Consider the following 26647-nt stretch of genomic DNA (forward strand, 5'->3'; position numbering starts at 1 on the left):
GGGTCCGATCAGGGATTACTCACAGACTCAATGCACAGGTAAGAATGTCGACCTGCTCAGTTGCAGAATCCGATCTTGCACCGATGTAAGGTCTTGGGCAGCTGCCTCTAATTGCAAATACAGACTAGTGTTGCTCTGGTACTCGAGTTCAAGAGGTACCAACCATCCAGCCTTTTGTGCAGACTTGATTGAATGATGTTGGCGAGGCAAGCCGTTCACGCCAGGGAAGGGGCCACGAAAACAGTCCCCGTGCCTTAGCTAGGAGTGACAGATACAGCAGTGCAGTGACGGCAGAAACCACAAGCAGGTGCACTCATATGACAATTATGAACTAATTGAAAAGGTTGGAAAGGAGGAACGATTGCCGAATCGCGGATGAAGGATCAGAATTCTCGGAAAGGCCTCCAGTCTGGAACAAGCGTAGTTCGACAGTGGGATGATGTGAAGCAGAGATGCCAGGCTGGAATCAAGTTCGCCAATTGAGCCGACTTATGCTCAAATGGAAATGACGGAAAGAACATTGAAGGCACACTGCCAAGTGGTATCAATGGAAGGCACCTTCTCGCATTGATTGTACTGCTTCCAGGTTAGGTAGGCAATTGCCTACCTCCAACTCGCTCCTTCCAACTTTGTTGGCCAGAAGGAGGCATATGCCACTTGGGACAATTCACAGTTGCATTTTGATCGACTGACTTAATCAGTTTCGTATGTAGGATTGAACTACGTATGCCACTAAGCCAATACATAAGAAGCGGAGCTTATACGCAATACCTGTGAAGGAGATGAGTTTGCCAGGCGCCACGACATATAGCTTGCAAGAAAGGGGCAATCGCTCTGATCATAACCACCCGACGCCATCTTCTGTGTTGCCGTCGTGCTTGGAATCACTTATTCAGACGTCTGAACCGCGTGTGGTCATTGCCTGTATCAAATATCCAGCGCAGCCGTAACCCATCGTTTACTAGATAGGCACATATTAACAAGCGACAGAAACGCAGCAGTTCCCAGTGGGTGTCAAGAAGAGGCTTGCATAACTCTCAAAAGCGGGAGTCACAGAATGTCAATTGATTCACAAACGGAGAAAGAAACATGTAGGAAAAGCCGGCATGATGCCGGTCGGTCTCTGAGGCCGTTGCTGACTCGATTAAAGTCTGCTGGGTTGGCGAGATGAACTCGCCGATAGATCGCGATGTACACGAGAATGCAATAGTGTCCCCAAAATCCGGGTGCATCAAAGGTAACAAATCCAGCCAACGCCATGAGCCTCCGCGTTCAATCATTTTTTCTTTCTTGTTCGTCCACCACATCTTCCCATGCCAGGGCGGATGATTTATCGGACAATACCATCGAAGCGAGACTTGAACCACTTGACGGTCTCGTCACGGTTGATGCGGTGAGAGGCACCGATTCTGCTCTTGCAGCGGCGGCGGCGGGTGACGCGCTCACCGGGGCGGGTCATGCAGCAGTAGAAGTCCATGCCGTAGATACCGATGGCGGGGTCGTACTTGATACCGAGATCGATGTGCTCGGAGATACCGAAACCGAAGTTGCCGGTCTCGCTGAAGTTGCGCTTGCGCAGCTCGTACTCCTTGACCTTGAGGCCACGCTCGAGAATCTCCTCGGCCTTGGGGCCACGGACGGTAACGTGGACAGCGATCTTCTCGTTACGTCGGATACCGAAGGTTCGGACGGTGTAGCGGGCCTTGCCTGGAAAGGGAGAGAGAACGGTCAATATGCGAAAAGGGTTTCATGGCAAGAGGCGCGATGAGGGTAACGTACTGTAGACAGGGGTCTGACCGCTCAGCTGCTCGAGCACCTTGGCGGCACGAGTGAGTCTATCACCAGACTCGCCAACGGAGATGTTGAGAACGAGCTTCTGGATGCGAAGCTCGCGCATGGGGTTCTGGGCCTTCTCAGACTGCAGCATCATCGAATTAGCATGCTGGTTCGACTGCCGGTTTTCAATTGGCATGTACGTACCATTTTGGCTGTTGTGTTAGTGGTTGACGAGCGGAAATTCTGGTGATGTGGTGTTTGGCGGTGCTGTCTGTCCGGTCGGTCGGCCTTAACGAAAAGTTCCAGAGATCGAAAAGTTGCAGTTTCGGGATCCAGCGAAATTTCTTGGGTGAAGAAGGGCTTCTCTGCCCTGTGGCTTAGAAAGGTGGCTTTGCAGATCTGGAGCAGCAGTGAGCATTGAATTGAATGCAAGCGGTGGGCGACGAGAGCTAGATACGCTAGTCTTGAAACGGCTAGCCTAGACAGGAGCTCGAGCTGGAGCTTGGAGCAAGGACCTGCCTGGCCAATTGCAAGCGGACCCTTTTTCAGCCTTGCTTGCTCGAACCTTAGTCGTCGTGTGCCTGGCCTTGCCTCGTCCCAATATTTTATCTCGGCCTCTTCATACCACCCAAAAGTCGCGATCTCTCCAAAGTGCCTGCCAACGCAGCCCGAGATCTCGCAGAAGTCAAGCACGGCTTCGCAAAACACACATACCAATTTTTTGCAAAGCCAGAGAAGTCCCCCGGGGCAACTCGTCGCAAGCATGTCGAACAAACAGGGCAAGATGGTGAGCTGCTCCCCTCCAGCGCTTCAAGGCTTCGACGTTGACATCGCAGGCTGACCAGACGTGTTATTTTAGGCCGGTTACGTACGTACCCTCTCCCAGTATCGAATTCGCGTCCAATAACGCGTCTTTTCGCGACCCTTATCAAGCAATCAGTACTGACAGCTGCTACAGATCAACTACCGGATGAGAGTCACGTTGATGGACGGCCGCCAAATGACTGGACAGATGCTTGCTTTCGATAAGGTACCTCTTCTTCAACCTCCAACAGCGCTCTCTCAGTACAGCCACTAACCGGACCTTTAGCACATGAACCTCGTCCTTGCCGATACCGAAGAGTTTCGACGCGTGAAGCGAAAGCAGAACAAGCCCGCAGCCCCTGGCGCATCCGGCTCAGCGACACAGACCATCGAATCCGAAGAGAAGCGCACACTTGGTCTGACCATTGTGCGAGGTGCCCAGATTGTCTCACTGTCGGTCGAGTCTGCACCCCCCGCCGATCCCAGCACACGTCTCGGAAAGGCTGCCGCAACCGGCCTCCCTACCGCTCTTACTTCAGGCCCCGGTGTAGCACGTCCGGCTGGCCGAGGTGCTGCCCCTACATCTCTTGCGGGACCTGCTGCCGGTGTTGGTGCTGGTGCGCCTGCATTCCCTCCTCAGTTCCCTGGTGCCCCCGGTTTCGGCCCGGGCAGAGGCGGTCGTGAGTCCTCCCCGCTAGTACGCTAGTAACCCTGATTGAACGCATAGCTAACAACTTACAGCCCCGGCTCCTGGCTTCCCCCTGGCGGCTTCCCTCCCGCAGGATTCCCCCGAATACTGGCTTCCAGCCACCCCCTGGCTTCCCTGGTGGTGCGGGCGCTCCCCCGCCAGGTTTCAACCCCCTGGACGACGATGATTCTGACGTGGGGAGTTGGCCACCTCAAAGAGTTGAATTGGTCCTGTAATCAAGGACAAAACAGATACCACCGGCGTTCAGGTTGCAGGTACGAAGAAAAGTGTATCGAGCTGCATTGTCAATGCGCCGCCCGCATTGCCGGGATTAGTTCTCAGTCTACCAAATGAATGAAATGATATCACAACATGTCCTAATGTTTTATTTACCCAATATTGCTTTGGTAACAAGGCTGCCTATATGCATGTGTAGCCTATATTATATATATAACACCTTTGGCGCTTTCTATAGGGCATATATATGGTACATCCGATATAGACTCAAGCTAATATATTATTTTGATAGTCACGGCTGTGTATAATAATATTCCCGCGATATTTTCGTAATAATTACGCCCCATGATCGTATTAGAAAGCCACTATCTGAAATTTAGTCTTTCCCTGTTTTCGTCAAGCTGAAATCTGTTATGGCGATAAGCAGTCAAAATTGTCCGTTGCCAGGCCGCCATAGGGTAAATCGGCCAATGCCATCTCTCCAAAACCATCCAGCCTCTCGCGTATGCTTGCAATCCATGGGCCTGTCAGACGTGTACCCCATGTCTACGGGGTATACGAAGGCCTTCCAAATGGGCGTCGTACCCCCCTTGCCATCGTCCAGATGCTCCATGATACAGGCCAAGACTTCGTGCTTCATGCTTGGGCCTAGATCGTCGATCTGCAGAACAGGTCCTTTTTGACCAACCTCCAGATCTTTCATGGCTTTGGCTCTGCGATGAGGCTCGGACCATGGGCCAAACCGGGTGTAAAATCCCGTCGCGAGTCTTTGAATCTAGCGAGCCACTGGCCTTTTCGCACTGTCCGGAGACAACGGGTGCCAGAGGCCTGTAACATGCGCTCAACGAGCACCGAGAATGCATACATGAGCTTGCCTACGTCACGAGCCAGGCAAAGGACGCCCCAAATTGTATCCTGGTCCTCTGTAGCAGTCCAACTGCATGTCTGCATCTTGGTACTCAGAGGGGTGCTTTAGGTTGATCAGTGTATCGTGGGTAAACTCCTGCTTCGTGGGGAACTCCCTCAGGCACCGCTTTAATCGAGGTCTGACGAGGCTCGACTTTTTGGCTGTCACGACCTCTCGCTCTAGATAAGCCCTTGCAAGGTCTTTTCGTTGATCTTTTAAATATAAAATATAATAACTTCGAAATTCTTGGTATGTTCGTTATGCTTCTTGAAAAACTCGAATTCGTTTTATCCTAATTTTACCGAAGCTGAATCAAGTTTTTATAATTCGAAATTATTAATTCGAAAAAGTCGGAGGTCGGCGCTGGGGTTAAAGCTCAGGGTTTCAGAACTCGGGGTTTCGGAACTCGGGGGTTCAAAACTCAGGGGCTTTAATCTCAGAGGTCTTGCTATCAGAGTTCTCCTTCTCAGAGGTCTCCTTTTTAGAGGTTTAGAACTCAGCTCAGGGGTCTAAAACTCAGCTTAATAGTCTACAATTTAGGAGCGTTGTAAACATACACGGCTTCGATCCTCTTAGCCCTTTAGGCAAGACATGCGTACAATCTGGAGACTGGTGATGTACGAAGAAGCTCTGGCGTTATATCTACTGTCTAGACCTGAGTTCACAACCAGGTATATCAATTCCGAAAAAGTAAAATAGTCACTGGCTATTGCATTGAATGGTCTGAAGTAATGTCTACTGTCCTTGTTCGTAAGGTAGGCTAGTAATAACTATGAAATCAAAGGGCATAATTCGTCAAACACCTTAGGCCTTTGTGATCTTGCACACAAGATCGCTGCCATCCACACTATCTCCCTCCTTGACCTCCAGGCCGGTAACCTTGCCATTGTGAGGAGCGGAGATAACCATCTCCATCTTCATGGCAGACAAGACGGCGATCGGGTCTCCCTTCATAACATCGGAACCTTCCTTGACACGCATCTCAACCAACACGCCTGACATAGGCGCGGGTACTTGGCTGCTATCAGCCGGGTCTGCCTTGGGTCGGCTGACATTCTCGACACTGGACTTGTTGTCGACCACTGACACCTGACGAACCTAAGTTATTGAGTTAGCATCTAACCAACACGTTACTGGTCTCAAGGTATAACTTACTTCTCCATTAACTTCATAGAAGACCTCTCTCTGACCAGTGTTCTCAGACAAGGGCCCTACAGCAAGGAGCTTGAGGATCAGGACCTTGCCCTTCTCAAGTTCGACATGGAACTCCTCGCCAATCTTAGGGGCAGTGAGGAAGTACTTGGTGGGCAGAACAGAAAGATCACCGTACTTCTGGATGAACTTCTTGTAGTCCTCGAATACTTTGGGGTACATCACGTGAGATGCCACATCGCACTCCGTCACGGTTCCCCACTTCTGGCCAATCTCAGTGCGAACCTTCTTGAAGTCGACAGGGTCAAGGTAGAGACCGGGTCGCTTGTCGAACTTGCGACGGTTGCGAAGAGCCTTGGAGCGAAGAGGCTCAGGGAATCCGCCGTAGGGCTGACCCATCATACCCTCAAGGAACTCGAGAACAGAGCCAGGGAAATCAAGTTCCTCTGCGCGGTCGATGACATCCTGGGAAGACAGCTTGTTGGAGACCATGAATTGTGCGAGGTCACCAACAACCTTGGAGGTAGGTGTGACCTTGACAATGTCACCAAGAAGTTCGTTGGCATGCTCGTAGGCCTTCTTGGTTTCGGCCCATTGCGAACCAAGACCGAGCTGCTGAGCTTGGAACATCATATTGGTGAGTTGGCCGCCAGGGATTTCATGCTCGTAGACCTCTGGGTCAGGACCAGCAAGATGCGCCTCAAAGGGTGAGTAAAGAAGGCGCAGTTGAGCCCAGTAGGCGTCGAGGGCTCGAACGTGGGCGGGGTTGAGGCCAGATTCGAAGTCACTGCCCTCCAAAGATGCGATGATGGCATTGATGCTAGGTTGGGAAGTCATGCCGCTCAAGCTGTCCGTGGCTGCGTCCACGACATCGGCGCCTGCCTGGGCACATGCTACCATCGCCGCTACGCCCGTGCCGGCGGAATCATGAGTGTGGACGTGAATGGGAAGGTCTGGGTACTTCTTGCGGATGGCACCAACAAGAAGAGTTGCAGCTCGCGGTTTGAGGACGCCTGGAGAAATGTTAGTCTGGACGACGTCCAAAGGATGAGAGGATTACTGGCCGGCCATGTCTTTAAGAGAAAGTATATCGATGTCCATCTCGACGAGCTTCTCAATGAGGTTCATGTAGTACTCCAAGTTGTACTTCTTCTTGGGATTCAACATGTCACCGCTGTAACACACAGTACCTTCAGCCACCCCACCAGCCTTCTTCACTGCTAAAATGCCAACACGTAGCTGCTCAACGTCGTTTAGAGCATCGAATACTCGGAAGATATCGACACCGTTGTCCTTTGCTTGCTTGACGAAATGGTCGATAGCGTTGTCAGGCAGCGAGGCGTACGCCACACCATTGGCTCCACGCAGCAGCATCTGGAAGGGAATGTTAGGTACGAGCTTGCGCATCTTGCGAAGTCGGTCCCAAGGATCTTCGTAGAGGAAGCGCATGGCGACATCAAAGGTAGCACCACCCCAGCATTCCAGACTGTACAGGTTTGATAGAGCATGGCTGGTCTCCCTCGCAATGCCAAGCAGATCAACTGTTCGCACACGAGTAGCCAGGAGCGACTGGTGTGCATCACGCCAGGTTGTGTCCATCAGCAGAGTGCCCTTGTAGTCGCGCACAGCCTTGGCAAACGCCTTAGGGCCTTGCTCCAGGAGGATGTTTCTCCAACCCTTCTGGCAAGGCTGCGAGACATCGAGCTTGGAACCGTCATCGTTGAACAGCTCAGGGATGATAATATCACTCTTGAGCTTGGGCTCGCCGACTTGGCCCTTGATGCTGCTTCCATTGACAGCGAGGTCGCCGAGGTATGCCAGCAACTTCTGGGCTCGGTTCTGGCTGCCAATGAGATCAAACAGCTGCGGGGTATCGTCGATGAAAGTGGTCCAACAGTTGCCGTCAATGAAGGTAGGGTGGGTAAGCAGAGAGGCCAGGAAGGGAATGTTGGTCTTCACGCCACGGATACGGAACTCAACGAGAGCTCGAAGGATCTTCCGGCGGGCGATCTCGTATGTAGAACCCAAGCATGTGCACTTGACCAACATAGAGTCGTAGTAGGGGGTGATGACAGCACCGGCAAATCCATTACCACCATCAAGACGGACACCATTGCCGCCGGCAGATCGGTAGACTTCAATCTTTCCAGTGTCGGGCTGGAATTGCTTTGCGGGATCTTCTGTTGTGATTCGGCACTGAATCGCAAAACCTCGCGTGGAGATTCTGTCTTGAGTCAATCCAAGTTGTTGGAGTGTGGCGCCAGCGGCGATTTGGATCTGAGCGGCAACGATATCGATACCAGTGATCTCCTCGGTGATTGTGTGCTCGACCTGAATACGAGGGTTGATCTCAATGAAGTAGTAGCGGTTTTGCTGGTCGACCAAGAACTCAGCAGTACCGGCATTTCGGTAGTTGACCGACTTGGCCAGCTTGACAGCATCGTTCAAGATGGCATCGCGGGTTGCAGCAGGAAGGTCCTTGGCGGGTGCAATCTCGACGACTTTCTGGTGGCGACGTTGAACAGAGCAGTCACGCTCGAACAGATGCACAATGTTTCCATGGTTATCTCCGAGAAGCTGGACCTCAATGTGCTTGGGCTTGTCCAGGAACCGTTCGACGAAGACAGTGCCGTTACCGAAGGACGATTTTGCCTCGGAAACAGCGCGCTCGAACGACTCCTTCAGGCTAGCCTGGTCTCGAACTACTCGCATTCCACGGCCACCACCGCCGTAAGCGGCCTTGATGATGATGGGGAAACCATATTCATCCGTGAAGCTCTTGACCTCCTCGAAAGTGGCCACAGCGCCTTCGGTACCGGGGACAACGGGGACATTGGCCTTGAGAGCCAGTGTGCGTGCCGAAACCTTGTCGCCGAGGGAGTCAATGACATCGGGAGAAGGCCCGACGAACTGTAGAACGCAAGCGAGGCAATCAGTAATGCCCAGCCAGAAGAAGGCAAGGGTTCTCCAAACTTACGATCAGACCGTTTTTCTCGACGTTGCGGGCAAACTCGGCGTTCTCGGACAAGAAACCATAACCTCGGATCAAAAGTTAGCGGCATATCACAAGAAGAGCCCCCAAAAATTGCCTTGGTAAATGCAGTCTACTTACCCGGGTGAATCATTTGAGCACCATGCTCCAGAGCGATCTTGATGATCTCGTCGCCGGCCAGATAAGCACCGACCGGGGTGTACTGTCCGCGCTTGCCAATGACGTAGGCTTCGTCGGCCTCTGTGTGGAAGATAACAAATTAGCGCCGTCCGGTTGGCATGCTAGTTGGCGATGGCAGCAACACTTACTTTGCCGATGCATGCTCAGTCTGTCTTCATAACTGAAGACTGCGATTGTGTGAAGAGACAGCTCGTGGGCGGTTCGGAAGATACGGATGGGGATTTCGCCTCGGTTAGCCACCAGGAGCTTCTTGAGCTGCATGATGGAGCTGTTGGCGCGAATGTGGTGCACTGTCTGGGCTTCCTTAGGCGCCATGCCCTCCTCGAAGACATCTTCGTCAACAGCACCTTCAGGGCCGCCGGCCTTCAAGTCCTTGAGGTCCGGGAGCTCGGCCATCTTGTCTCCCAGAGAGGCGATTTGGATGAGGCTGGAGGAAAGCGAGCGAACTACGTAGGGAGGAAGAAGAAGATGTTAGAAGGCAAAGCCCGCGGAGTAGGATGGAGAGCCTTGAACAGACAGACAGACCCTTCGGAATGACCGAGTGGGAAAGGAAATAGATAAGTGAATATAGAATAAAATACCTGAGGTGTCGTCGTGTTGTTGAGGTCTCAACGGCCAGCCGTAGGGTTTGTTGTTGGTGGGGGGTGTCAGTCAGAGCGTCTCGAGCTCGTTGGTTGGTAGCTGACGGTATGCGGTTTGCGTCGAGGTGAATGGCTGAGCACTAGCTAGTCAGGGTGCGTAGCTGCTTCGCCAAGGAGGGAAGAAACGTGGGGTCACGCAAGTCCTTCTGGCCCTGTGGTGTTGTCTCACCAAGACAGAGGGTAATTTCTTCTTTCCTGGGTGTGAGCGGAAGGAAGCGTCGTCGTCTCTTGTCTTGTGGGACTTGGTAGGTATTACGCAAGAAAGAGAAAGACCCGAGTGGAATACTTGAAGCAAGAGAGGAGCGAACGAAAGACAGCTTTTGGGGGGGAGGGGGGAAGGGGATCTTATAATCTTAACAGCTAGGGCGATACTAGTCACATCGAGTCGAGAGGTAGACTCGCCCTCCTCTCCGCCGCCGCCGTTCTCCAGTCCCTCCTCTGCACCATTCATGATACAGTACAGTACAGACGGATGGACCCATCCATGTAGGCACGTAGGGACCCTGTTTCCCACCTGCTGAGTCCTGACTATACACCTTCTAACCTTAGATAACCTACAGACACAACCAAAGTTAGCAAAGGTGCGGGATGCGCGTGGCGCACTGCGCTGCAATGCATGGGGGGCCTGGGGTGGGACTTTCTTCCAGAGCTCCCTTTGTCCTTTTCTGGCCCTTCCCATCCCTGCTTGACACAGTTGCGCAAACATCCATTGAAGGAAACATGCCGCATCTGGTGTCTCTATCGCCATCTGCTGTGCATAGGCTGCTTGCTGCTGTAGCTTGCGTTGCTGCTCTCCACACTTGGAACCCCAGGTAGGCATCTAACCGTACATAAATAGCAACTTCCTACGATGATTTTGTTCTTCCCGGTCACGGACAGCTCCACCGCTATAAATGGCTGCTTCAGGATTGCCCCTCATAACGGTTGGTACACTGGCTGGACAACACAGCTGCCTACGGAAAGCACGTGCGGAATACAAGCTTCCAACATCTGACTCTTGTGGACGACGAAGAGCAGTTGTTGGAGGTTGTGAGACGAGGTTAGTACCCGTCCGTCCTCGGGGAATTGACTTTAGGATCAATTATATCGTCGGCTAGCCTCCAGCGTAGTACCAGATTTGCTGAGGGATTACCTCACAGCTCACCTTAAACCTCGAGCTGTCGGTTCTGTCAAATAGCTATCTATGTACGGCTACAAACCCTGTCCGAGCTCCAAGATGGCGGGGTTTCACAACTCTAGACCTGCCTTGATCTGGGCCTCTTATTGCTCAATTATTGCTGTGGTGGGTCTCTCTGGGCCTGAGTCCTGAGTATGTATGCTTTGGCGGGGTTGTTCGCTCCCTCGCTCTCATCAGCTCGCCAGCTCGCGCAACAAGGAACGACCACAGCAGAGTCGATCATTGGATTCATTGCAACACCGGCCCTTCCCTTCTGTTTGTGGTCCCTCTTGGCATCTTTTTCTGCCCCTGCTTGTCTAGCATTATTCTGTCCGTCGTCCTCGGGATTCTGCTCGGAGAGAAACACAGTCGAGAAACCTCATTTCGTCATGGTGGTCTTGGCTGGACACCCACGGACAGTGCGTAACTCCGTCCCTCCCTCCCCTCCAGACACACACCAGACTGGTTGACTGGTCTCTTCAACGTGCCTATGTAGGGGGGCCAATGGGCTTAGCAGACGGAGCCTGCATTCGTTTCTGCAGTCGCGTCATGCTGCACCAGAGGCAGTAGGCAATCAGAATAATTGGGGAACCTACCAGTCCCTTGGTATCCGCGATTGACTCTGCTGTCTGCTCTCCAGCCAATCAGCCGAGGTGCTGATAAACGTTGTAGTTGCTTTTATGTCTCCGTGACGAGACTCTATTATGTGCAACTAATCCCGCGCCTCCGCTTCGGACTGCCCATCTAACTAGACTCGGTCTACCTCAGCTGCTGCTAGCTATGGACTACCGTAGGTATGGTAGGCAACTCATCGAAACCATCCACCACACCGGGTCTCGTCCTCGCCCGTGGAGGGGTCGAGTCGCTCCGCTCTGCAACTTGACTAAACGCAACAACACGACATTGGCATAAACATTGCATAATCCTTTTTGTGCTCTGCCATAATGAATGGCCTACTACACACAGTAAGTAAGTACCGAAGGACCCATCGCCTGCGACCGAGACGCAAACCTCTGATGGGGGTCAACTCCTATTCAGCCGAGGAAACACAAGCCAGTGGCAGCCAAGACGAAGTTGTTAAACAAGCCAAGAGCCAGCCCTCGGCATAGCTAACTTTCTTGGCGGGCGATCGTGTTCCTGGTCGACGAAGCGGATACCTCTCGATACTACCTGGCCTGCTTGGCCGACAGACTATACATACATACAACAGTACGTACCTCACCAGACGACCAGGGATAGGCGCTTAATAAAAAATAAAAAAAAGAACCTCAAGCTTGACTCACCCATGGTCACCAGGTCCATGGCCTTCTGCATGGCCTTATTCGACCCTGAAGCCGCGGATAACAAGCGAGCGATGCCGTGGCCATGGGACTGTTTCGGTAGTGGACAGAACGGGCCAGCAAACGGATCAAGGGTTCGCTTGTTGATCTTACATGGCTTTCCCCCTCCGGCGGTGTACGTATCAAATCGGTGCATGCTGGTTCAGCCCGTTGCCATGTTACTACCCTATTGTCACCTCCTTTGTCGGTGTCAGAACTGTCAGTTACCACATATGATATGGACAGCACCTGGCAACTCACCTCCACTGCCGGTGGCCGCTGGACGCTGGACGGGCAAAACACAACAGTGGGGAGCTTCCATGTGCTCCGGGCGTCGTTTGTTTCTACATGTAAGCATCCATGCCTGTTTCTGCGCTATTTAAAAACCTTCGTCCTGAATGGATCCATCTCAGTGGCATCGACAAGCTAGGAGCAGCCTGCTTCATCATTCGAGCGGCTCGAAACTCGCATCTCACCTTGGCAAGCTCTGCCAAGCACCGTCCAATGCATCCAGCCGCGGCCGCTCCTATCTTGCGAATCTGGACAACATGTCAACAACATACGTATACCCTTTGTGAGAAAAAAAACTGCTCGCCCGTCTGACCGCCCACCGTTTTCTCCTCTTGGCCACCCCAATGTGTGCCCTCTCCTCTCGGCTAGATCGTACACAGATGGGTCGATGGTAGTGTTTTTGTTCACGGAGCCATCATGCCTCAAGACCGACGATGTTTAGGCCCGACTTCGGGGTTCGGGCGGCGGAACCAGTCCAGTTAAGGCTGATGAAGGCAGTACTGTGTAAGTGAGTAACGCCGGCCACGGCTCAAGGCAAGTTCCGATCATGGAGCTTTGCTCACCACAATGACCAAACCCATCGGTCTCCGAGCCGGCGGGGGAAAGGGTCTCAAACACGCAAGGAAGATACTACCTGCAAACCAGCCCTGACTTGCCAAAGATGCAAACATTGATGCGCTGATGACACTGCGCGCATCCGTCTTGGCCGGCTACGCAGATCCCTGACTGGGAATTAACCAGATTGGACGCATATCTAGATATGCATCTGCAGGATGACCACCAATCCCGATGGACGATAGCCTATAGGCACGCATCCCACGCCTGGCCAAGCAACGTCGGGCATGCGGAAGGCGGGTAGGCCCTTTCCAGCCTGCACTATTAGCACGGCAACCCAAAAGTAAAAAGTCCAAGGTCAATGGTTGATCACTCCCGAGCGAGCAACCAGCCCAGCCTTCTAAATCGGTACATATCTGCATCATGTATGGGATGGGCCGAACCAAACCTACACACGTGTGTATGTGAGAGGCCTTGGCTTGCCAAAGCCAAGAAGATACAGCTCTCCTTCAGGGCAAGATACAGCTGCAGGCTGCCCACTGTTGATGAAGATATGCTTTGTTTCTGATCTGCCAGAGGTGAGTGGAAACAACGCCTGGTAATCTTGGCTCTTTTCTTTCTTTTTCTCCTTTCTTTCTGTCTTTCTACATATGCCGCCAAGGTCGGCCCAGTTGTTACCTGTTTTTGACCGACCGACACACGACTCGCTCCTCGGTGGTTTCAACGTTACTATCTCATGCCAGCCGGCCAGACATACAGGGCCAAGAGGACCATCTTTTGTCTTATCTGTCCACTCCAAGCGCTGTGGAATCTGCCGGTAAAAAGTAGACTAAAAACTGCAACGTGAGGTTCTATCTAAACCCCCTCCCCATGACCTCCTCATCTCTTCCAATTAGCAGCTGCTATTTCTCGGGGGGAGATTCGTAATATCTTCCCCGGGCCCCCGTCTGCCCGTCTCCGAATCATCTCCATGCATCAACGCCAATTACCCAGTTCAATTCTTTAATCCCCTGCGCCCCAGTCTTCACATTCCCGATGAAGATGCTTGCCAGAAGTTCACCCTTTTTTCCACGCAAGATGCCCATATCTCTTCCCAGGATGCTATGCGCCCAGAAACGCGCCCAGAGATCTATTTTGCTTCACTTCGCCGTTTTGGCCGGGAGACAGAGATAACGGAGTGGGGGTGCCTTCTCTTGGCTGGCTTCGAAACATCAGTGCGACGGAATTGTCCATATTATCTACTATACTGACTGCACCACAAAGAGGAGGAGCCCGTCGGCCAGCCGGCCTACAAGGTATAGCTGCATAGCTCACAGACCGCGCCGAGAAACCACTCACTGCTGCATATATACAAACACTACGCCACGGCCCTGAACGGCTTCGTCCTCCAGTCTGCGGCACCAGCGTGGGGAGGCTCCAGAAAACGGCCGAGGGGCGGGACTTGGCTCCTTGTTCTGCCATGCCGGGCTTCTCAGATCCACGAATGAGGTTGCCAACAGCCAGTTCGTGAGACGCTTCCCCAGATAGCTACGAGATGCGCGATATTCGAATTGCCAGGATAGGTATCCGCCTCGGCATAGAGAAGCGGATGGAATTCCAGTAAGGTAGGTAGGTACTCATTGACTTCGCTCATAGAACAGTTGATGTACAGGACCACAAAGCCATCCGCCCCGGTGGCCATAGTCTATCTTCCCCGGCACTCTGCATCTCTATATCATCTGCGGTCTCCCGTCTTGGGAGGGATTGACAGCATTACGAGGGAAAACCCCTTCTTGTGTTGGTCGTCCGTCACACCGCCTGGCTTTTTGTCAACCTTTCGCCCATTGATAGTCCATTGACCTCGTATGGCTTGAATCAAGCGCACATAGTTCTTCCAGCCTCATCGGCTCGTCTATTTCGAGACGACATCCTTGACCTTGTCACCAACAGCAGCGACCTTGGCCTTGGCCTCCTCTACGGCACCCTGGGCTTGGGCCTTCTCCTTGCCGCCCCAGTTGTGCCATGAGAGGTATCGGTACCCTTGAGTAAGCTGGGAGCCCTCGTTGATGAAGTGGCACGCGAAGAGGAGGTAGTTCTTGGGTGAGACGGCGAGGGAGTAGCGCATGAAGGTTGCCGAGTAGATGCAGAGAGCGGCGGTCATCTGGCCCGAAATCCTGGTAGGACGTTAGAACAAAGAGCGCATTTAGGGGAGTCGCAAGCGCGAAAGTAGCAGCTCTCGTCAGCTCAGGCGGTGCTTACAGGTCGGGGGACTTCTGGGTGTCCATGACGGCGGCAACGGGAATACCAAAGTTAGAGACCGGACCCCAGAAATCTGTTGCGCGCAGTTATTAGTAAACGCCAGGTATCATCAATGGTAAGTTGCCCCCGGGCAATATGATCATGGGAAATCCAATGGCGGAGCTCGATCCGGGGCTCCGGTTTACGGCTCGCCAGCAAACAGCGACGAGCGCAAGACGACAGCTTGTGGGTGCCGGCCTTAGCCACAACTCTTGCATGTTTGCCTCGGAAGCCAATGCGGTCTTTATATTGTTGCAGAAGCAAAACGCGCCGTCTCGGCCGTGGCTTGACGGCATCATCGGATTTCAGACGTAGCGAAGGCCGGATACGAAGGGATATCATATAGCAGAAGACAGGTAGCTTTGGTTACGTACGGGTCGAGCAGAAGTAGCTCACGGTCGGGTTGGACCGGATCTTGGCATTGATGGCTTTGAAAAAGGCGGCCATTGTAAATTGGTGTTGTGTGAGGACGGACGGACGGGTCGAGGTCGAGGGTCGTGGACAAGAATTCGCGGGAGGTCAATTGAAAAGCTGCTGCACGATCTTTCTTCAATTGAATTTCCCCAACTAATGGCGCCGTTTGCTCCAATCCTGATCCTGGCTTGGTTGGTCGGGGCTTGGCTCTGCGCTTCCCAATCCTTCCCCAGCTTGCAAAATTTTGGGGGGGGGACCCGACTTGACAAAATTGAGTCACGTGTCGTAATAATCCCTTATTTTCTCACTTCAGCACTCAATGTACGTACGTCATGATAAGCGAGATAGATACGTTGAACCTATTACCCGGGCAATGGGTATTAGCAATTGAGTCTGCACAACTCGATGGCCATCAGTTTCTCAACCAGAACCAACATCGTCCCTTTGTAGACCATTTTTCTTCTTCTCTCCCATATCACACAACCATGTAGACGAATCCAAGAGATGACTCAACGGAAAATAGATGACTCCTTATTTTACTATCATACAGCCCTGCTGCTTAAGCGCAGGTTGAGTCTCAAAACTGTAAAAATGTCACACAATATTGGGTAATAGGGGGCCTGAAAATATTTCCCAAACCCCCCCTGCCTGACGGTAGATGTGAACAACGTCTTCCCCTTGACGTGTCCCGTCCACCCTCTAGCTCATATCCCCAAAAGTCTCAAGAAAACACTTTTCTTCAATGCGGAAACTTCCATCCTCGATTACAGTACGGCGCTTGTCCGTGCTGTAGCCCTCCAAAAGGCGTCGAGTCCATGTATGGCGGTGGCGGTGATGGACTGGCTCGAGGATACAGCGGCATTAAGTGTACTAGCGTAGGCACGCCTGCCACTGGTAGTGAAGGCGCCGGTGCTAACTAAAACCCGAAGCCCGTAGGCTGAGGCGCAAAGCCGTTGGCTTGTCCGAACATCGCAGGAGATGCGCGGCCACCGGGAGCAGCACCAGGGCCGGCCGTGATCATGAGCCGGCCTCCACCAAGGATCGGGGTCTCCGTCTCGTCCTTCTCTTGCGCCTTGTCCTTGGCCTTTCGGGCCTCGCTGTCGGCTTTCAGGGTGGCAATCTCCTTGGTCTGTTGGCAAAGCATGTTGATCATGTAAGGCATGGCGAAGTCAGTGAGACCATGGCGCCACGACAGTTCCAAGACGAGGTCGGGACGGATGAGGTCATAGCAGGCGTAGAGCATGCCCACGTAGCACTCCTTGCTGCCAATATCGACAAACTGCGATTATGTTAGCGTGGGAAAGAGAGAAGAGAGTGAGGCGACTTACGTATCGGAGGAGCTCCTCAACTACATCAGACTTGCCAGAAATGGCAGCGGTCTCAATGGCATCCTTGAAAAGCTTGTCTTGCTTCGAGAGGGCAATCGACTTCTCCCATCTCTTCGTCTTGCGGTAAATGTTAGCGGCAATTTGGCGGAAGAAGACGAGGTCGTGCTTCTCAAGACGTGAAGCGAGATCCGTGGCATCGTAGTTGTCGTAGTTTTCGACCGAGTCCTTCAAGGTCTTGTAGTCCTCCTCCTCAATCAACAGGTCGTTGATGGCGTCGTTGACCGTACGCTTGTTCTGCGTCTGCACGTTCAGGAGGAAAGGCTTGATCAACGGCAGGTTGTCTGACTTCTGGAACATCTTCACAACTCTGTTGACATCAATACGGGGGGTCAAGGCCTGGAGAAGATCGGTGATGAGCGAGGGGTGCTGCTCCAGGTAGAAGTTGATGGCGCGGTAATAGATCTCCAGGTTGGCAACCTTCACCACGATGTCCTTGAATTGCTGGTGTTCCCAAGAGTTCTCGGCACGCTCCATGACAGCCAAAGCTGCATTGTCGAATTCGTCATAGTGATAATAGCAGAAGACCAGCTCTGGCCACAGGTTGGCTTCCTCGCAGGCACGGATGAGCTTGGGCAGGTTCATTCGGCTCCAGAAGAGCTTGATGTGCTCCATGAGCCTCTCCGGGTGATACCGGGACAGGGCAATGCCAAGTTCTGTGAACATGCCCATGTGGGCGCGCTCAAGGCCAAGACCCTGCTCGAGCAGGTCGATGAGCTCATCAAAGTAGCCTTCGTGCTCGTACTGCTTGACGAGGGTTTGCAGCTGTTCGGCATCGACGATGAGGTTGAGACCGCAAATCTTTGCAAGGCGGAACTCCTTCTTGTTGACGCAAGCCCCGTGTACCTCGCGCCATACTCGGATGTTGTTGGCTTTGCGTGCGCATTCAACAGCAGCTTGGTAATCCTCGAGGTGGACGAGGGTGGTGGCGAGTTTAGCCCAGTTAGAGATGCTGGTGTAGAAGATCTTGGCAGCTTGATGGAAGCCCTCGGCCGATGCCTTATCACCAGATTCTTCGATGTTGGCAACGTTAGTGCCCCGAAGGAAATCCTCGAGCTCGCCGAGCTGCTCAAGCCTGGCAAAGCAGAAGGCCAACGCAGTATCGATGGCAGGCTCTCTCATCGTTTTGCGAGCCATACGCAAGAACTTGACCAAGTCCTCGTCCTTGCCAGCATGGGTGGCAACCTCGATAACCTCTTCGTAGTTGCGAGGATCGCCGGCCTTGATGTACGACTCGATAGCATCAGTGACCCGCAGGCCATCCAGCTGAGCCTTACCAACTATGGTCCACACCTCAGGCAGGTCAACATCTTCGGCAAAAGTACTAGCACGGTCAATGCTGACAACGTGCTCGACGAGGACGGCTGCAGCTGCGGTTGGGTTGCCAGCCTTCTTGTGAATCTCAAAGGCCTCTTCGTGGAGACCGACGTTGATACAGAGCTGAGCGCACTCTTCAGGATCATACGCATCGAGACGCTGGATATAATCAGCGACTCTGCCCTTGTCGGCACGAGCAGCAGTCAAGATGAGCAGGTTCTGCAGACTTGGGTTGTCGTTGAAGGGCGAAGGCTCAAGCATGATCTTCTCCAGAAGCTCAATGAGCTCGGACGGGAGATCGGCTGCCAAGAAAGAAGCGACAGCTTCCGAAACCTTGGCTGGGTCGGTGCACTCAGGCACAGCAGTAGCCACTACCTGGTCGATCACTGAACGGCGGTGAATGTTGTTTTCGCTGAGGACAAACATCCAGAGTTCGCGATCACTTCGCTCAAGCAGGTACCGGGCTTGGGCTCGGTACATCGAGTTCTCATTGGTAATGTTGACCAGTTCCAAGTCGTTCTGACCCTTCTGGTAGGCAATGTACGCCAAGTTCGGATCTCGCTTCTCGCAGTACTTACCGACACCCAGAGTGTCATACTGGTCGTTCTCCTTCAGGAACTTCTCGGGGTTGTTGTTCGAGTCGATGTAGATCTTCGCGAGAGCATTGAAAACGGCCTGTTGTTGGTTGCCAGCAGCCAGTGTGGCTTCGAGGAACGGAAGCAACAACTTGAGTCTGTTGCGGCTTTCAACCTCGGACACCAGGGCATCGATAGGGATGGCGGTCGGGTCGACAGAGTTCAGAAGCCCCTTGATGACTGACTCATCGCAATCAACGTCCAGTAGACCGCCAATAACCTGGGGCGTTCTACCGGGGTTGACGCGTTGAACATATGTCTCGATCGACTGGAACTGCTGGTTCTGGTACAGGTAGAGTACCAAATCATGGACGAAGTCGAAGCGGTCGCACACAATAATCAAGGGAAGCTGCTCGGGCAGGCGAGCCTCCTTCAGGAAGTTCTTGACCTTCTCAGGGTTGTAATGGTGGCTGTCGCGGCAGATCCTCTCGACCTCGCCAGATTGGCCCATCTTGGTAGCAGCCTCGATATACTTGAAGTGGACGTCGGGCTCTTCCGACATGTTGACAACACTACCAAGGTAGTAGAACAAGCCCTCGAAGGTCTTGTATTTCTCGAAAAGATCAATCAGGTGAGTGGGGCCCAAAAGATCCGAGTACTTCGTGGCAATCTGAACCACAGACTGAAGATTCTGGCGGATGTTTGTCTTCATCATGGCGTCTAGACAATCAAGGGACTGCTCAACCGACATTTGGCCGAAGAAGGTGACCAGCCAGTCAATACTGAAGTTCGGTGTGGCAGCAATGTTGACAATGACGCGCTTTACGGCAGCCGGGTCCTCGTAAAGCTCCAGCGCCTTTTGAGCAAGCCCTTGTTGCTCACAGAGTGAAGCAATTCTAGCCTTGTCGAATTGAGTGAACATCTGGTTGCTCAAGATAGCATCTGCGACCTGAGGAGCCTGGGCCAGGTTCATCTCCAGCAGTCTCGTTTGAAGGTGCCCCTGGTCGGGCCTATTATCCTTGAGGACGTCGAGCAAGAATGCGGTTGCCTGCTGAATCATCCCCTGGGACTGGAAGACATCGACAACGCGCTCGATATCCACAAGGGAGCCACCCTCGTTGTTGACGAGAGAACTGGCAAACTCGGCACCCTTCTCAGAGTTGGCGCGGACGATGTGGTTGAGTAGACTAATCCAGTCAGGCTGGTATCCGGTCTGGCTGACATAGGGCAGGATCTTCTCAAACTGGCCAGTCTCGGCGAAAGCGGCGACAACCTTATGGGGGGCATTGCCCTTCAAATATACCGCCAGGGCCATGTTAACGTCGTGAGGTCTAATTAAATCACCAAGCTTCTCCGAGAAATCCAGCTTGCCCTCCTTGAGCCACTTCTCCAGAAGATGTTTGCGGCCCTGTTGGAGCACGGGTACCGCGAGCTCCAATGTCTCGAACTCGTTGAGAGGGGTGGTCTTGTCGAGCAGCATCCCGAAGTACTGGAGAATATACGACATCTTTCCAGGCTCCTGGGGGAGGTTCTTGAACCGGTTGATCGTGTCAGGTGTACGGAGAAAGCCTCGTGGCGAGTTCGCGGCAACCTTGGCAGCACCCGCGTAATCGCCTCGCTGGAACAGCGAATCGAATTGCTGGCCGTAGAGCTGATCAGCGCCAGGAAGACCAGCCCTAGAGGCCATCTTGATTGCCATCTCAGTATTAGCGGGATTTTGCAACAGATACTGGACCATGTTGTTCTCGTCGACAGCAACCGCCAGAACCTGGCCCTTTCGGTTGATGCCAACAATACCGGCCGATTCGGAATCGGAACAAGTGGTGAAGATGGTCTCGCTCGAGATACGGTTCATGAAGATGGTAGCGCCAGTCTCCAGGTCGTAGAGGTGGATGAAACCATACTTGGTGACCATGTAGATTACGCCATACTTCTGGGAGACTTGCATAGCAACCGGGAAATCGTTTGTCGCCTCGGGTGGGAAGTAAATGTCGACGGCCTTCTTTGCGAAAGCAGGGTTCGCGTCGGGCTTGTCGATCTCGACGATATGGAGCTTGGCACCCGTGGCGGTCCGGACAGCAAAGGTGAACACCTTGGTATCGGCCGGAGCACCCTCGAGTCGAACAGTGCCGAAGCTGGCGGCATGACCCTCGATGGCCTGGCTGATGCCGCGATCCTTGGAGTAAAGCTGGAGACTACCAACGACACGACCTTGCTGTTGTGAGATACCAACAACCGCCATCCACTTCCCGTCGCTATTAATTCGGTAGTTGATGATTTGGCAGCCCTAGCAAGCTTGGTCAGTACAAGATCCAGGGCATTGATCACTAGATGGTTTTTGGTGCGCATACATTCATGTTGGCATTTCGCTTAAAGACCTCAACGGGAGCTGCTTGGGTAGCGTCGTAGACGTCCCAGTGGAAAACGGCCGTGTCTGTGACCAGGCCGAGTGTTGATTCGCTGACCCATTTCCAGAAGACGACGTCTTCGTTCATGGTAGCCGACTTGAGCTTCTGCTTCTTCTCCAGGTCGAAGATCTGCAGCGTTCTAGACTGCGCACGCAAGGCGATAATCTGCTTGGTCCAGTGCATAATGGCACTGTCGGCCTTGATGGGGCGCCGGGTGACATTGTTGCCCTGCTTGAGATCGACGATGACGACTTCGGGTTGTGCTGCCTCGCTCTTCTTCTCCCGTATGCAGATGAAGTAGTCGGACTCTAATGTCTGTTGTCGGGCAGTGTCAGCAAAGAGATCCCAGCCAGGGCGGCGAGCCGAGCTAGTGGACGATCAATGGGCCACGTACGCAAGAATTGAAGCTTATACTGGTGGTGTCGACACCGACTGTGTTGAGCATCAACAGCTCTGTGAACTTAATGGGAAGGGGCGCCATGGTTGCTGTTCACATGGAAAGCTGCTATGTTTAGTCGAATTGGGCCGATCGCAATGGGCTGGATCTGAGGACACCTGGACGAGTTGGCAAGCTCGTGGCAGCTTCGCAGTCGTGTGTTGGAGGTGGCGGTGTTCGCGTTCCACTGGGGAAGGAAGGATCGGATTAGGCGCAAGAAAAGGTAAAGAGAACCTCCAGGGACCGTGGTGATTATGTAGAGTGTGGGCGTGTAGATCTAAGTCTACATCAAGTTCAAGGCAAAGCAAAGAAAGACCGTGAGAGAAGCACGCGCTCTAGAACCTCAGGGAAAACAACCACTGAGATGCGAGGCCCGGCAATCGCGATGAGAGTACTGTACAATGCCTGATGGGAGGGCGAAGGTAAGGTGGTGTTTGTTTGTTTGTGGGGGGGGAGGGAGGGGAGAGAGGAAATAGAAAGAGATTGTTGATGTGGGAATAATAGGCAAACGCAAAGGTGTGATCCTTTTTCCCAGATCAATTTGATGGTCGTTCAATTTAGGAGAGGCATTACGCTTACCTGTTCGCAAGGACCTTGGACCTCTCCGTCAATCAACGCAGCAGCAGCAGCAGCAGCAGCAGACGGGCCAGTAGCGCCTGGACTCTAGACTCTGGACTCTGGACTCTAGGTGGCAGCAGCGCCGCAGCAGCAGTAGCAGCAGCAGCAGCCAGCAGCAGCAACTCAAGCAAAGCCCAATCAATTGGAGGCGCGCATGGGTTTCTGTGGGCCGCCTCCAGCAGCACAAGGGTGGTGCATACGTATCGTAATGCTGTGTGATTGGACGCTTGGGCCAGCTACAGGCCCCAGGCTTGCGTTGCATAGGAGGCGTAGGTCGCAGCTCCCCTGGATTTCAATTCTTCTTTGCCTGGGAGCAAGATTCCATACATTGATGTCTACCTACCTTCCGTAGCTACCTACCCGTCAGGCTGCAATTGAATTGGCAAGCTTGCCTTGGCGTTCCAGCCTTACATTTTAGGCCCCCGTTTAAAGTCACAGATTAGGTCAATCAATGCAGGTACTGGAGGGGAGACGTTCAGCTCCGTAAAAAAATAATGGCAGCTCTGAACATAAACCCCTGAGCTGGGGTATGCTCTCTCAGTCGGTATACATGAGCTATACAAGCAATTCTTGATAGCACGCAAGACAGCTGGGGCTCACTTGTCTCATACAACAGACACAACAATATACGATCACGGTCATGTATGAATCAAGCAATCATGTTGCTATGCGGTTGATAGATATCTTGCTTCTCAATTGGGAAGCAATTCGAGCAGCCCTTCTGTCTTCTTCTCCCACGCTCATCCACATACCACGATGAGTAAAAGTATTAATGCTACAATATATGCAGATTATGTACCTATCCATTAGGTAAACCACATACTGACTAATAATCCCCTTCATCCTCCTCGGCCAGCATTGCCGCGTAGTCATCGGCAGTGGCAAATGTCGGAAGGCTTCTGAGCATCTTCTTTCTCTTGGTGCGCTCAGACTGGGGTTTCTTGTCATCCTCCTTGTCTTCTGCGACAGCTGCTCCGCCTTCTTCATCGTCCTCATCGCTGAAGCCAAGCGATGACACATCCGAGAAGTCTGGCGCGCTGCCTTCAGACATTCCGTCCACGTCCATGTCTTCTTCCGCATCGCCGCCGGCTTCTTCATCAGAGCCGTCGAGACTCATCAAGTCTTCGAAATCAGATCCCACATCACTCTCATCGTCGATCTCCACCTCAGGTCGCGACGCTGTAAGCGCGTTCCAGATCTCCTCTTCATCGCCAGACTCATCAGCCTCAGCGCCCTCTTCTGCGCTGACCTTGGCCTTCTTGGCACGCTCAGCCTGGGCTGGCTTGCCGATCTGGTTGAAGTATTCGTGGAAGAACACATCCTCAACCGCAACATCGCCGGCCTTCTTGTTCCAGAAAGAGGCCGAGTTCAGCGGTGCACCAGTCTTGTGGGTCGGCTTGCTGGAGAGCAAGATCTGGCTTTGTCCAGTGGCGGCCACAGGCTGCATGAGCGAATTGCCCTTCATGCCATCTGAAGCCTTCGGGTTGCGGTACACAAACTTGTCCAGGAAATGAATCAACGTATGGTTGGCCAAATCAGGCTTCTGGGCCGGCTTCAGGCCGTTTAGGAGACTCTTCGCATAAACATCAACAGAGGGATGATAATGATTCAGGAAAGGAACCAATTCCCAGAGACAGCTGAGATGAGCATTGCTGTACTCCGGGTTTCGCTTACGCCCATCATAAGCATCCTTTGGAATCGCCGAGTTCAGTCCATCAGTGACCGCGTCATCCTCTGGAGAGGCATCGGGAAGGTCATCGTGCTCCTCTGGGTCAGTCAGCAGAGACTTCAGGCCAGGGAAGACCCCGTAAAGCTCCATGGTGAGGTACAGAATACCACAGACGAAAGATGGCTGCTGCAAGTGTAATATCTGAAGCATTCTCTTGACGAAAGCCTTCACTCGACGCACATCCACGTCCGCCTTCAGACTGCGGTACAGCAGGTTAAGATAGAGTGCCTGCTTCGAAGATGTTGCGAGGCGGGTATCCAGAAGCGACTCGTATAGAGTTCGGTAAAATCGCTCCGTGGCAAGGTGCTTGGTAGCAACAAGCTGTTGTATCAACATCAAGGCCTGTATGCTTGTGTTAAAGTTGGACGAGTGGGTAATCCTAAACAACGTGTCCAGATGCGATTCGAGACTAAAGTTGGTCAGAAATGTCAAGTGATATTGGGTGAGGCCGAACTTACGTAGAAGAATCTGTTTCCGAGAAGGGTACTGCGCGGTTGATACCGGTCAAGATGGCGGAGACGAGCTTCTCGGCAGCCTCCCGTTCACCTTGTCCAACGTTGGCGTCCTTATCGGACTCCTTAGGGGGCCGGAAGACCGCCGCTGCTTCTTTTTCTTCTTTTCAACTTTCGCCGCGGCTGAGAAGTCGACCTCAGCGAGCGCTCCAGTCTTGAGCAGAGAAACGAACATGCCAAAGTAAATCTTGAGCAGTGAGTCTGCAATTTGAGGTTCTTTGCTGCTCAGAATAGTCTGGTTCAGGGTGTTGACTGCATAGTATTTGGCACGGACGCTCTGGCCGGGTTTGAAGATGATCTCCTGCTCCACGGATCGAATCACCACAGCCTTCATGCCTGGGTGAAGGTTGACCAACTGCAAGAGCAGGTACGACGCTCTGGAAGCAATCTTCCTCTCGCGATCTCCGAGCTTGTTCACCAACAGCCTGAGCAAATTGGCCTCTTGTTCCGGCTTTTCTTTCAGGAGAGCATACACCATGTCAATAGATCTGACACGCGAGTATTCAACCTCGTCGTCACACCAGGTTTCGAGAGTCTGGATAATCTTGAAGTAGGCATCCTTGAGCCAATCCTCGAACGCCCAGTAGATCAGATGCTCTTTGTTGATCTTGCCAGGCAACTGTTGGTTCGATGACCATGATTTCGTATTGAATTTTTGCAGGGTACCGGTTAGACCAGTCTGAGCCGTGAACGGGCGCAAACGGCGGTTTGGTGGAAGGATGTTGCCGGGGCCGAGCAAATCGACAAGGGCGGCTGCTGCTGCCAGAGCCTGCCCACGACTGCGCTTGGCGGCAAGACCCATTAGGTTCTCCAGGAGCTTGATGCTGTGCACAGGAGACTCTTGGATGGCGAGAGTCAATGCAGACGTTTTATCAGAAATGGTACCGGAGGACATAATAGTGGACATGAACTTGTGCGAGGATGATGCAGACAAGGTCTTGCTGTAGGCGGCCATGTCTTCCTCGAGAAGTGACGCTGCGTAAGTCTTGAGACTATTGATCGCAGGGAGGAAAGGAGCAACATGGTCAGATTTGGGCTCGGGCAATTCCCTCAGCTCTGTAGCGTGCCAGTCGGCTCTAGCTTCGAATATCTGTCAAGAGTATAAAGTCAGAGAGAAGTCCTTGCAGCTACAACTAAGTACGGGGAGGCTTACTGACCGTCTTCCGCTTTGCCTTCAACGCGAGCTCGTCTTTACTCTCCGGTTCGTCCTCCTCGGAGGATGCTTCTTCCCATTCTTCATCTTGTTGGGGGGCTTCCTCCTCGTCCTCCTCTTCTTCTTCCTCCTCCTCGGCAGCCTCCTCGGGCTGCACCTTCTCAAAGCCAAGCCCTGAAGCGAACTTGGCCAATTCGGCTTGAAGGTCCTTGTCTCCACCCTTCTGGTCGCCGTAGGTCTCATCTTCGGAGTCGACGTCTCCAACGAGCTCCAGGTCCTTCTCGTCTCCTCCTAATGCCATGATTTCGTCGAGAAGAGCATTGGGGCCTTGGCCCTTCTTCGGGGCTGGTGGCTTGCCATTCTGCTCACTCTTGTTCGGCCTGTTTTGCTTCCCCGACGGTTTTGAGGAGGTGTCTTTCTTGTCCTTCTTGTTGCTCGCCTGTTCCGTCTTCTCTTCTTGGCGTTTTCTCTTCAGGTTGGCTTGTGGCTGCGCAGGTTGAGACGGCTTGGGCTTGTCCGCTGGCTTGGGCTTGTCTGTCGACTTGGGCTTGTCCGTTGGTTTTTGCTTGCCCCCCGGCTTTGCCTTGCCGGCTGACTTTGAATTGTCTGCAGGTTTGGGGTTGTTCCCAGCTTTCTGCTCCGAAAGCTTCTTGTCGATCTTGGCTGTCAAGCTCGACAGAGCTGCATCCGTGAAGGCGGACATTGTGCTTCCGTGTAAGGCCGATCAGGTCGCGATCGATCCGGGATTTGTTATGGGGTCCCAGGGCCTAAGTGCAAACAAAGACAGGTGAAATTCGAGGAAGACAACAAGAATCCAGTCCCTGCTAAAATTCTGGAATTGGGACTCGGGACTTGTCAGTTATCTCAAGTTAAGTAAGGTACCGCCAAAAGAATTAAGAAAAATTATAGCGGGGCAATGCAAGGCTGACGATAGTGGGAGCAACCGGATGATAAGCTCGGCCAATCACTGGCCTTGCGCAAAGCTCGGTCGATCCACTCTGCGCCCACTAGCAATGCAAGGCTGTATCGACGGTTCTCATTTTCAAGACGAAGCCTATCCATCTTGAGGGGCCTTCTCGAGCCAATCAATAATTAAAACACGTATTGTGTGGTTGCTTCTTGTTC

The 26647-nt window shown here is 52.9% G+C and overlaps 6 protein-coding genes across 6 annotated transcripts; 1 reads left to right on the top strand and 5 right to left on the bottom strand.

Annotated features, from left to right (window-relative positions):
* Positions 1 to 1330: 1330 nt before the first annotated feature.
* PG986_013172 (60S ribosomal protein uL5) lies at positions 1331 to 1983 on the bottom strand (the record flags this gene model as incomplete). Its single annotated transcript, XM_066849394.1, has 3 exons — positions 1331 to 1707; positions 1780 to 1918; positions 1981 to 1983. The coding sequence occupies 3 exons, from the start codon at positions 1981 to 1983 to the stop codon at positions 1331 to 1333; spliced, it is 519 nt and encodes a 172-aa protein (XP_066693537.1).
* A 556-nt stretch (positions 1984 to 2539) lies between these two features.
* PG986_013173 (uncharacterized protein) lies at positions 2540 to 3504 on the top strand (the record flags this gene model as incomplete). The annotated part of the gene is made up of 4 exons (XM_066849395.1): positions 2540 to 2563; positions 2735 to 2806; positions 2867 to 3277; positions 3388 to 3504. 4 exons carry the CDS (start codon positions 2540 to 2542, stop codon positions 3502 to 3504), a joined length of 624 nt encoding a protein of 207 aa, XP_066693538.1.
* A 1712-nt stretch (positions 3505 to 5216) lies between these two features.
* On the bottom strand, positions 5217 to 9132 carry PG986_013174 (pyruvate carboxylase; the record flags this gene model as incomplete). The annotated part of the gene is made up of 6 exons (XM_066849396.1): positions 5217 to 5510; positions 5568 to 6577; positions 6629 to 8474; positions 8542 to 8603; positions 8677 to 8796; positions 8865 to 9132. 6 exons carry the CDS (start codon positions 9130 to 9132, stop codon positions 5217 to 5219), a joined length of 3600 nt encoding a protein of 1199 aa, XP_066693539.1.
* A 5457-nt stretch (positions 9133 to 14589) lies between these two features.
* PG986_013175 (UPF0041 domain-containing protein) lies at positions 14590 to 15422 on the bottom strand (the record flags this gene model as incomplete). Its single annotated transcript, XM_066849397.1, has 3 exons — positions 14590 to 14851; positions 14937 to 15009; positions 15350 to 15422. 3 exons carry the CDS (start codon positions 15420 to 15422, stop codon positions 14590 to 14592), a joined length of 408 nt encoding a protein of 135 aa, XP_066693540.1.
* Positions 15423 to 16305: 883 nt separating this feature from the next.
* PG986_013176 (uncharacterized protein) lies at positions 16306 to 21555 on the bottom strand (the record flags this gene model as incomplete). The annotated part of the gene is made up of 4 exons (XM_066849398.1): positions 16306 to 16668; positions 16718 to 20953; positions 21018 to 21389; positions 21469 to 21555. 4 exons carry the CDS (start codon positions 21553 to 21555, stop codon positions 16306 to 16308), a joined length of 5058 nt encoding a protein of 1685 aa, XP_066693541.1.
* A 1399-nt stretch (positions 21556 to 22954) lies between these two features.
* On the bottom strand, positions 22955 to 26225 carry PG986_013177 (uncharacterized protein; the record flags this gene model as incomplete). The annotated part of the gene is made up of 4 exons (XM_066849399.1): positions 22955 to 24266; positions 24316 to 24434; positions 24506 to 25459; positions 25527 to 26225. 4 exons carry the CDS (start codon positions 26223 to 26225, stop codon positions 22955 to 22957), a joined length of 3084 nt encoding a protein of 1027 aa, XP_066693542.1.
* Between the last annotated feature and the right edge of the window lie 422 nt (positions 26226 to 26647).

Source organism: Apiospora aurea (assembly GCF_038362705.1).
Source record: "Apiospora aurea strain CBS 24483 chromosome Unknown utg000009l_segment0_segment0, whole genome shotgun sequence".
NCBI classification, from domain to species: domain Eukaryota; kingdom Fungi; phylum Ascomycota; class Sordariomycetes; order Amphisphaeriales; family Apiosporaceae; genus Apiospora; species Apiospora aurea.